Source organism: Dipodomys merriami, unplaced genomic scaffold (genome assembly GCF_024711535.1).
Source record: "Dipodomys merriami isolate MVZ:Mamm:240054 unplaced genomic scaffold, mDipMer1.0.p SCAF_935, whole genome shotgun sequence".
Lineage (NCBI taxonomy): Eukaryota > Metazoa > Chordata > Mammalia > Rodentia > Heteromyidae > Dipodomys > Dipodomys merriami.
Genome location: NW_027206552.1, coordinates 128850 through 140518, shown reverse-complemented (window position 1 = coordinate 140518; position 11669 = coordinate 128850). Strand labels below are relative to the sequence as shown.

At 45.7% G+C, this 11669-nt stretch overlaps 1 protein-coding gene across 2 annotated transcripts in view; it reads left to right on the top strand.

Annotated features, from left to right (window-relative positions):
• Window positions 1-11669, top strand: part of LOC138821741 (ankyrin repeat and LEM domain-containing protein 2-like) — a 28402-nt gene continuing 16733 nt past the window's right edge. Inside the window, exons 1-5 of one of the 2 annotated variants that reach the window (XM_070014133.1) lie at window positions 1-223; window positions 4547-5011; window positions 7466-7672; window positions 8656-8849; window positions 8948-9136. In XM_070014133.1, coding sequence (XP_069870234.1) covers window positions 43-223; window positions 4547-5011; window positions 7466-7672; window positions 8656-8849; window positions 8948-9136 — 1236 coding nt within the window. In that variant the 5' untranslated portion in view covers window positions 1-42. The remainder of the gene's footprint in view (window positions 224-4546; window positions 5012-7465; window positions 7673-8655; window positions 8850-8947; window positions 9137-11669) is intronic. The other variant, XM_070014132.1, reaches the window with a different exon arrangement.

The following is an 11669-nucleotide window of genomic DNA, read 5'->3' as shown; positions in this document are numbered from 1 at the left end:
GGGCAGCCGCGGCCGGGCCGCGGTCCGACACGGGAGGCGGCGATGCTGTGGCCGCGGCTGGCGGCGGCCGAATGGGCGGCGCTGGCCTGGGAGCTGCTGGGCGCCTCGGTGCTGCTCCTCGCCGTGCGCTGGCTGGTGCGGCGGCTGGAGAAGCGGCCGCGGGGCCCTGGCGGGAGCCGGACGCCCGCCCCGCCTCCCCGCGCGGCGCCGGAGCCCCGCTCAGGTGAGGCGCGGCGGCAGCCGGTGGCCCGGAGGGAGCCGGGCCCGGCCGCGGGCCGGAAGGGAGCGGAGGAGGCCGCGCTCTCGGCGCGTCTGAGCGCGGAGCCCGGGGCGTTACCGGGCTGGGCGGAGCGCCGCGGGCGACCCGGGGTCGGGGCCCGCGGGGAGCGGGAGGGCGGGCCCGGCGACCGCGTCGGGCCGACGGCGGGGTGGCCGGCGTCAGGCTGAAGTAACAGACCCGGAAGCGGTCTGTGCGGTGCGGGTCCGCGCGTCGCCGAGCGGCCCGCCCGGGCCTGCCGGGGCGGGAGCCCCGCCGCTCGGGTGCGGTCGGTGCGTCGGAAAGACGGGCCTTGCGAACCGTGGGGCGCGGCGTCACCGCGGGGTTGGTGTCGCGCCTCGGGCTGGGCTGCCAGGGGACACCCGGGAGTCAGTCCTGACCACTCCGGAGGCGGAGGTCTGAGGATCACGGTTCGAAGCCTGCACCCTGAAACCCTACGAGGCGCTGTGGCCCAGGCGGTAGAGTGCTGGCCTGGAGCAAAAACGTTAATGGGTGGTGCCCAGTCCCTGAGTTCAAACCCCGCGCGTGACCGACGAAAGGAAAACAACAGCAACAACCAACAAAAAGTCAGGCGCATTCAACACATAGATGATAGAAAAGTAGAAGCTCACTAGGAGGTTGGCAGGCTTGGGGTTATTTGGGGAACTTGCTGATTTGGACCCAGCGTCATCTGAAGCTTGTGTTTAGCTCTTCAGCCTTCCTGTACTGCAGTTGTTGCTTACCACGCTGTGTTCTTCAGGGGACCACATCTTATTCACACTCTTGCTAGAAGGCTGATACATTCCAGGAAGATGACATTAGTAGAAAGCAAAACTGCTAACCCTCACCTTCGAAACTCAGGACTAAACAGGTTCTTAAGAGTACTTAAGGCCTCACATACCACTGGAATTATATGCAACTTATTTATTTAGTGGTGCTGGGTATTGAACCCAAGATCTTGCATGTGGTAAGCAATCACTCTACCTCTGAGCTACATTCTCAGCCTTCCTCAAGGATAATTTATTGCTCAAGTGTTAGTTTTACAACTGAAGAAATAGATGCTGGAAGGTCAAGCTCTTGGTATCAAACAGGCCTGAGGCAAAGGCCAGATGGGACGTAGATCTGTGGACAGTGAGTCCAGCACCCTCCATCACGTTTGACTTTGCCTTCTCTTGTTCCCTTAAGAAGATGTTAGGATAAGTAAAATGCTTATTTATGCATTTACACCATTAACACTACCAAAAAACAATGCAAGACACTAAGAATGGAAGCACTGAATCAGAACAATGAGTGTGGCACTACAGTAGGCTGTAGCACTAAGACACTACAGTTTGCAGCATCTTTTTTCCATTTAAGAGTTTCTTTCCCATTTCTGGTAGTTCGATGGTAAGCATTTTAGGTATGTACAAGATTACAAAAAAAAAACATACAAACCAATTGAACTGGTGAAAAAGCTGGCATTATCAGAAGATAGGGCAATAATTAAGATACCACTACACTAAGGTAAAAAAAAAATACTATTCTTTCAAAAAGTAGTCAGAGATGTTGAGAAACCAAATCTTTCTTGCATTATGGGTAGAAATGTTAAATAGTGGAAGTGGCGCTGTGCCTCAGGTGGTAGAGCTGAAGAGCTCAGGGACAGCGCCCAGGCCGAGTTCAAGCTCCATAATCAACAAGAAAAGAAAAGAAAGGTTAAATAGTGAAATCACCCTGTCTGGCAGCATCTCAAGGAAGTTAGGTCTGCCATACATTCCTGAGATTTGTTCTAGAGAAATGTAACTGCTTCACACAAAACTCATCTATGAATGTTAAGAACAATCTTATTTGTAATTGCCCCAAACTGGAAATAGCCCAGATGCCCTTCACGTAATGACTGGTTAAACAGACTGGCAGGTGTATACTCTGAGGTGGTCCTTAGCAGGGTCCATTCAACAACCTGGATGGCATTCGGGGGCTTTGTGCTAAGTGAGAAAAGTGGCAAAAGGTCTGAAACTTTTTTGTGATAGAAACAAATTAATAATAACCAGTGTTGGGGACAGTGGCAGAGGTTGGATGTCACTGTAAGGAGCAGCAGGAGGGAGATTTTTGGTGACGGGACATTTTTTTTTCTTTTTTTCTTTTTTGTCAGTTGAACTCCAGGCCTAGGTGCTGTTCCTCAGCTCTTCAGCTGAGGGACCACTTGAGCCACAGCATCATTGTTTTCTGAGTGGTTTATTTGAGATAAGAGTCTCATGGCCTTTCCTGCCCCAGCTGGCTTTGAACTGCGATCCTCACGTGAGCCACCAGCACCCAGCGTGATGAAACATTTCTGTGTGCTCATGGTGAATACGCAAGTCTGTACATGTGATAAACTGTCAAGAAATCTTACACAAAAAGAATGCCTGTAGAGATTGGCTAGATCCACAGTTTGTTCACTGTATTGTATGAGGTTGGTTTCCTGGTTTTGATAATGTATAGCTTACAAGGGAAACTGGGTGATGAGCCCATGGGAACACTGCTCCAGTTTTGCAACCTCTTTTGATTCTACAATCATTTTAAAATAAAAAGTTAAAGAAATTGTGTATACCATTGACTGAGATTCCCTACTTGTTAGTATGTTACAAAATCTTACTGCACCTATGAGAAGGAGGAGTGAATGATACTGTACTGTTGTCGATACTACAGACCTAGCACAGTTCTCCACATCTCTGCCTGCTTGTCTGTCTGTCATATAGTCTATGCAGGTCAGTCAATGTACACAAGACTAGTGATGTTTTACCAACTCTTAGATTTCAGTGCTGCATCAGTGAGCTTATAGGCTCAGGGGCCAGTGAACTGTGGTCCCCACTTGTCTTGTGAGTAAAAGCTCCTTAGAGCACAGTGCTGCATTCTTATGTGTAATTAATAGCTGTTCTTGAGTGCTGGAGTGGCGTCCTGGCTCACAAAATTTCATGTGCTACTCTGGCCCTTCCAGGAGAGGTTTCCTGACCCCTGATCTCATCACATGTGTCAGAAGCAAGAATATATTTAATCATTTGCTTCATTGTAGAATAAATATAAAATAACTTCAGAATACCTACCCAGTCTATTGTGGGAAACATAGCCATTAGTTTTTGTAACTGTGTACAATGCTTTTCTAAAGACACCCTGGTTTTCAGAGTCACTTGAGTCAGTTTCCACCACTCTTGTTATCCATTGCAATAGTTAGGCTCATTTGTTTTGGTTTGTGTTGCATTTGGGGATCTCCACCATCTTTGTTGACTTGCCTCTTGAGTATCAGAATAGATATCTAAATGCTTATAATCAGAAATGTTACTCTTCTTCCTTACCCTCTTTTCCTGGTTCCTTCCTAGTCTAATTTGTAACCAAGCCTATGAGTTTCTATCTTAGCTTTGTTTCTGTGTATACATACAAACACAAAAAGAGACTCCACTACTAATACACTGTTAGTAATAGTATACACTTTTGGTACTTGTTTTTTGTTTTGTCTTGTTTTTTTGTCAGTCATGGGGCTTGAACTCAGGGCCTGGGTAATGTCCCTGACCTTTTTTGTTCAAGGTTAGCACTCTTACACTTTGAGCCACAGTGCCACTTCTGGTTTTCTGAGTAGTTTATTGGAGATAAGAGTCTCATAGTCTTTACTGCCCAGGCTGGCTTTGCACTGAGATAATGAGATTTCAGCCTCTTGGGTAGCTAGGATTACAGGTGTGAACCTCCAGTGCCTGGCCCCTTGTTTTGTTTTCTTTAATGTTATGTATTGCCCAACAGGAATTTCCTCTGTAGCCCATATGGCTTCAAACTCTGGACCCTCCTGCCTCAATCTCTCAAGTACTGAGATGATAGGCATATGACATCATGCCTGACCTTACGTTTTTTTGTTTTTATTCTGACTTTCTAGCATGCTGTTATTCACTCTGAAATATTAAGGCTTTGTTCTTTTACAGCTTAATAATTATAACTGACATTTGTGGACAATCAGTGTCAGAATTGATAGTACAGACACTATGTGCATCATATCTAATTTTCATTGTAAACTAAATGTAGAGCTGTTAGGTCTGTTTTATAGGGAAGGAACCTAAGGCTTAGAGCTTAAAAAATTGGTAGAGGTCATAGTGATGTAACATAAGGTTATATAGTTCTATTTAGGTTTGCTTGGTTGCTGGGACAAAACCTAAAACTACTAGGACAAGCTTGAAAGGTGACTTCAGAATAAGGACCCCGTGTGAAAGGTGGGGTCCTGTGGGGAACTGTCTTCTACCACTGAAGTACACTCCCAGCCCAGCAAGTTGATTGTAGCTTTCTTGACTTTAGGTGACGTGACAATGGATGCCATGTTAGCTAAGTTGAAACTCCTGGATCCAGATGACCTTAGAGAAGAAATTGTCAAAGCTGGCTTGAATTGTGGACCCATTACATCAACCACAAGGTTCATTTTTGAGAAGAAATTGGCTCGGGCTTTACTAGAACAAGGTGGAACCTTGCCTCTGTGTCTTCCCAACCCCAGCGAAGCAGCGCCTCCAGCATCCAGGCAGAGTGGACCACGGGTCCCCACTTGTGCCAGAGCAGAACAGACCAGGTTCTCCGAAGACAGAGATTTTGGTTACAGTGTGGGCTTGAACCCTCCAGAGGAAGAAGTTATGCCATCTAAGCCCTGTCTGTTGCCCTTCAGCCCTTCAGTGGAAATTGACGCCCACAAGACTGGAGTGACAGCATCTAAGGAGCGAGCCCTGTACTATGGAGTGTGCCCGGGGAACGAGGATGGTCCTATGAGAAGTGGTAATGTGCTCACTCCCTAAGCTTAACTGTTCGTGACATTGGTTACCTTCCTAAATGTTTTATAAATCTAAGGAAGAAGTTTTAATATTTGTTAAGGAAACTGGATACTTAAAATGCATGACTTAAAAATACTGATTATTTACTATTTGTAGGCTGTGTGTGTGTGTGTGTGTGTGTGTGTGTGTGTGTGTGTGTGTGTGTGTGCGCGCGCGCGCACGCACGTGTGCACATGGGCACCAGTCCTGAGGCTTGAACGCAGGGCCTACCCTCTGTTCCTGAGCTTTTTTGCTTACGGCTAGTGCTCTACCACTCGAACCAGCTTGAATTCTGGCTTTTTTGGTGACTAATTGGATATGAGTTTCACAGATTTTCCTGCCTAGGCTGGCTTTGATCTGCAGTCCTCAGATCCTTAGTGCCTGGCTTGTTAGCTACTTTGATTAATCATCTTCTACATTGTTAAATTTTAAAAATTAAAAAACTTTAACCTGAATGTGTTTTAGATTAATGATTACAGATGACCAGTGAGTATAAAAAATAAAGTTATCAGCACCAAAGAATGATGATTTTACACAAAACTTAGCATTGGAAACCATAATGGAAACTTGATGTCGATTGGAATATCAGCCAGGTGCCAATAGCTCACACCTGTAATCATAGCTACTTGGAAGGCTGAGATCTGGTTCAAAGCCAACTGCAGCAGGAAAGTCTGTGATACTCTTCAACTAACCACAAAAAACCAAAAGTAGAGCTGTGGCTCAAGTGGTAGAATACTATCCTTGAGTGCAAAAGTTCAGAGACAGCACCCAGGCCCAGATTTCAAGCCCCAGGACTGGAAAAAAAATAATAAATTGCATGCTGTTACTATGCTTGTGCTCATATTTGTGGTAATGCTTGAGAATGGGAGATTGGTTAAAAATACCTGCACATTGTATGAAGTGGAGTACAATTGTATGTTTTGATTTTGTTTTTTGCCATGCTAAGGATATAGCCCAGGCACTCAAGAGTAGTAGACAAGCACCTGCCACCAAGCTGCATCCATCCCTGGTTCAACCATCTGATCTTTTCAGTGAAGAGTCAGTGATGTTGGGAAATGGCCATTATGGGGTTTTTAATCTTTATTGCTATAGAAGTAGCTTATTGTAGAAAACCCTCAGTTAAGCCAGGTGCTATGGCTCACACCTGTCATCTCAGGAGATGGAGAGTGAGAAGATAGCCAGTCAAGGCAAGCCTGGGCTGAAAGTTGGCAAGATACCATCTTAACCAATAAAGCTAGGCACGGTGGGTGCCCCTGCTGTCTCTACTACGTAGGTAGGTTATAGATAGGTAGCCCCAGGTGAATATGTGAGATCCTGCCGAAAAGTGACCTTCAAGAAAACAAGGCTGGAAGTGGCACTGTAGCTCAAGTGGTAGAGCGCTCGCCTTGAGCTGAAGAGCTGAGGGACAGCGCCCAGGCCCAGAGTTCAAGCCCCACAACCACCAAAAAAAAAAAAAGAAGAAGAAAACAAGGCTGGAGGCATGGCTTCAGTGGCACAATATAGAGCCCTTAGTTCAAACCCTAGTACTCCCCAAAATAAAAAAATCTATTATAGTATGATACAAAAAGTACCTATAGCATATATGAAAAAAAACACTATTACTTGTGAGCTGTAACCACTTCCTGCATCACACCTGACCCCTGTTTATAGATTTTATATTTTTAAACATTTTTATTTCTAATTTGTGTGTGTGTGCGCGCGCGCGCGCGCTCACGTGTGCAGGCACACACACACATGTGCACAGGGCCTGAACTCTGGGACTGGGCGCTGTCCCTCAGCTCTTCAGCTCAAGGCTAGTGCTCTACCACTTGAGCCACAGCGCCACTTCCGGCTTTATCTGGTTATGTGATGCTAAAGAATCGAACCCAGGGCCTTTTGCATGCAAGGCAAGCACTGTACCACTAAGCCACCTTCCCAGCCTCTCTAATCTACTTTAATAAATATGTTTCAACTTAAGTGTACAGACGAATGAATACTGTTTTTATTTTTATTTATTTATTTTATTTTTGGTGCAGCTCCTAAGGCTCAACTCAGGCCTGGGCATTGTCCCTGAGCTTTTTTGCTCAAAAAGTACAGATCCAAGAAAGTGTCTAAAGTATCTGTAAAACCAAAAATGTCACCCCTCCTTTTTTTTTTGGGGTCCGGTCGTAGGGCTTGAACTCTTCAGCTCAAGGCTAGCACTCTAACACTTGGGCCACAGCGCAACTTCCGGCTTCTTTCTTTTTGCTTATGTGGTGCTGAGTAATTGAACCCAGGGCCTCAGGCATGCAAGGCAAGCGCTCTACCACTGAGCCACCTTCCCAGCCCAATGTCACCCCTCTTAAATATATTACAGTCTATGAAAATAGGGAGAGCTGGTGTCTCCATTCAGGATCTTGTTACTCATCTCTAGTTTTTCTTTGTTACTTTTCCTAATTAGAAAGGATCCATGTTTATGAGGACAAAAACGAAGCATTACAAGCTGTCAAAATGATTAAAGGGTCCCGATTTAAAGCTTTTCCAACCAGAGAAGATGCTGAGAAATTTGCTAGAGGAATTAGTGATTATTTCCCATCTCCAAGCAAAGCTGTGCCAACATTATCTCCTGTGAAGATAAATCCACTCTTCGGCAGTGTTGGGTTGAAAGGTAAACCATATTGTGGTTCATTGCTATCACTCACTCCAAAAATATCTTGACTCCTCTCTCCCAATATGGCAACTCCATTTCTCCTTCTGTGAGAGAAATCTGATGTGGCAGAAGGGAAAAGAGCTGAGGTCCTGGCAGTGAATAGCCCCAGGGAAAAGGAGCTAAGAGCTGGGCTAGGTAGGTTCAGGGATACAATGGTAGGTTCAAAGAAGATTCTGGGAGAGGCTGAGTGGGCCTGAAGCCATTTGGCCTCTGACTTAATATGTCATGAGGACCGTGGAAAAATGGGAAAAGGTGCTGTTGGCCCTTTCTGTCTGACTCCTGTCACTCTTCCTGCTTCCAGCTAGATTCAGGGTACTACTGAGGCTGAGATCAATCTGCGTTCCCATCTGAAAAATCTATGAGTTGGCCTCCTCTGTTGGAACCAGAAATCTCACTGCATCTGCTTCTCAACTCAGCCAGGGTCCTGTTGGAGAAGCTTGACCTTGGTTCTAGTTCCCCCACACACAATGGTTTAGAGAAAAGGGGCCCTGACCTGGGCAGCTGGCCCTTGGCCAAAGGCTTGTTTGCCTCTTTCTCTTGTCCCCTTACTTAACTTTACATGGTCTCCCTCAGGTTGAGAAAGTTCCCCTGAAGGAAATGAAGTTGAATCATACTTAGGCATTGTGATTAGACCCATGGAACATTTGGAGCAGTTCCCACTCTGCATGAATACTTCCATGTTGGAGAATTCCTGTGATGGCTTCTGACTTTTCCTTCACCCAGTTTTGTAACAGATCCTACAAGTGTGCCAAATAATGTCTTGTTCTCAGAGGCTTTTGGCCATCTGATTCCATTCAGCAATGCCCTTTAGCATCTTTGCCTCTTACCTGTTCTCAAGACCTACTGAGCCTCTGTTGGAAGGCTGTAGCCCTTAGCACAGCAGAGTGGGTAAGAAGAAGCTATGAAATTGAGTATTCCTTAATTGTATCTCTTCATGACAGATGGATTATGCTTATCTGAATTGGAAACAGTAAACAAAGAGCGAGCAAACAGTTACAAAAATCCTCGAACACAGGACCTCACAGCCAAGCTAAGGAAAGCTGTAGAGAAGGGCGAGGAGGACACCTTTTTGGATCTTATCTGGAGTAACCCCCGATATCTAATTGGTTCCGGGGACAACCCAACCATTGTACAGGTAAGTCTGCCTTCAGCATTATTTGTGCCATGTGGGTCACTGTACTTATTATAAAAAGACTTTGACAAAAATTCAGCTCGGAACGCATGGTATTTCAGGAAGGATGTAGGTACAATGTCATGCATGTTGCTGCCAGAGAGAATCGGGCTTCCCTGTGTCAGCTGACGTTAGAGACTCTGGAGAATCCTGTGTTTATGCGGCTCATGTACCCAGATGATGACCCAGGCATGCTTCAGAAGCGCATCCACTACATTGTTGACCTATACTTGAACACTCCCGACAAAGTGGTGAGTATTTCCTCTTGAATCTCTCAGTTCAAGTGTGTGTTCCCAACATGTATGTTCTTGTATTCATTGATACTCCAGGTCATCATGCAAGGGATGTAAGAGATGTGGGAGGTTCAGAGAACTAAAAATAGACCTACTCTATGACACCATGCTACCAATTTTGGGCCCATATACAGAGGGATGTAAATTATTATACCTTCATGCCCTTGCTTAAGGCAATATTCTTCATAATAGCCAAACAGTGGAATCAGCCAACCTACCCAACAACAAATGAATGGAAAAAGAAAATATTGTACATTCATTTTTTTCTAATTTTTTTATTTTTTCGTCGGTTGTGGGGCCTGAGCTTTGGGCTTGGGTGCTGTCCCTGAGCTCTTCAGCTTAAGACTAGTGCTCTACCATGAGCCACAGCACCACTTCCAGCTTTTTCTGCTTATGTGTTGCTGAGGAATCAAATGCCGGGCCTCAGGCATGCAAGGCAAACACTCTACCACTGAGCCACCTTCCCAGCCCCAAATTGTACATTTATTACCACGGAATATTATGTAGCCATAAAGAAAAAGATGAAGTCATTTTTTTGGTAGTAAGATGGATTGGAGAATAGCATACTGAGTGAGATAAGCCAAGCTCAAAAGGTCAAATATCCTATTGTCACATATATGTGAATGTTAGACCTAAAAGACATACACATTCATGGACATAGACATATGTGTATATACCCATATATATAAATATGTGTGTGTGTGTGCCTGGTGCCAGTGGCTCACGCCTGCAATCCTAGCTACTCAGGAGGCTGTGATCTGAGGATTACAGTTCAAAGCCAGCCCGGGGAAGGAAAGTCCAAAGTCCGTGAGACTTTATCTCCAATAAAACCACCAGAAAAGCCAGGCAGTGGCTCCATGCCTGTAATCCTAGCTACTCAGGAGGCTGAGATCTGAGGATCCGTGAGACTCTTATCTCCAATAAACCACCAGAAAACCGAAAGTGGTGCTGTAGCTCAAGTGGTAGAGCGCTAGTGCAGGGACAGTGCCTAAGCCCAGAGTTCAAGCCCCACGACAAAAAAAAAAAAAGAAAACCACCAAAAAACTGGAAGTGGCACTGTGGCTCAAGTGGTAGAGTGCTTGCCTAGCATGCTTGAAGCCATGAATTCGATCCCTCCGTACCACATAAATAGAAAAGGCCAGAAGTGGAGCTGTGGCTCAAATGGTAGAATTCTAGCCTTGAACAAAAGCAGCTCAGGAACAGTGCCCAGAGAAAGAATTCTTCTGAGCAAAATACATATGCATTGTATCACTTGAACCACAGCTCTGTACAGCTCTGCCTCTTGCTTTTTTTTTTTGGTGGTTAAGTGGAGTGATGAGGCTATGTTATAATATAGTGTGTGGAAATGTCACAGTGACATCCTCCTTATACAACCAATTTATGGCAATTTTTTTGTGCCTGTCCTGGGGCTTGAACTCAGAGCCTAGACAAGGTCCCTGAGCTTTTTGCTCAAGGCTAGCACTCTACCACTTGAGCCACAGCTCTACTTTTGACTTTTTTATTTTTTGGACAGTTATGGAGCTTGAACTCTGGGCCTGGACGCCATACTTTTGACTTACTTTGATGGGTAATTGGTGATGAGATGGACTGACTTTCTTACCCCATAGCTCATTTCTTTTTTAACATTGAATGGAAAAAGACTTAATCCTTTCTCTGAGTGAAGTGTGCCTTTCCTAAATTTAAAGAAGAATATCGGCTGTATCAAGTTGACCCGCAAGTCTTTCTCATCCAGACCTTGCTGCTCCTCTTGGAGAGGCCTTCCCTGGACCCATCGAGACAAAAACCTGTGATCCTAGTTGCTCAAGAGACTGAAATCTGAGGATCAAGGCCCAAAAGTCCCTAAGACACTATCTCCAATTAACCCAGAAGGATGGACGGGATTGGACGTGTGGCTCAATTGGTAGAGCATTGGTTGTGAACAAGAAAGCTGAAGGAGAGCATGAGACTTCGAGTTCAAGTCCAGATACTGAGGAAAAAGAAAAGAGACAGAAAACAGGCTCTTGGCTGTCATGGATCCAGGATCTCCTTCTTTTTTCTCTCTCTCTCTAGTCCCAGAGCTTGAACTCAAGGCCGGGGCACTGTCTCTGAGCTGCTTTTACTCACGGCTAGCGCTCTACCACTTGAGCCACAGCATCACTTCTGGCCTTTTCTGTGTATTTGGTACAGAGGAATCGAACCCAGGGCTTCATGCATGCTAGGCATGCACTCTACCACTGAGCCACCTTCCCAGCCCAGGATCTCCATCTTTGTGTTCATCCTGAGCATATTTCTAGATCCAGGCACAAGCATGCTCTTGTCCCTCCAATGTTGCTGTGTAGATGACCTGTATCTCTGCCCAGTTAAGTGTGTCATTGTGTGTCTGGTCATGGCAGAAACCCAGGAAAGGGTCAGACCCAGAGATGAGCTGTAGGCCATTTCTCTTCCAGATTACAGAGCTATAAGAGATTCCAGTGAACTCTGAGGATTGTTAGGGAAGTAATAGAGCTCAGAC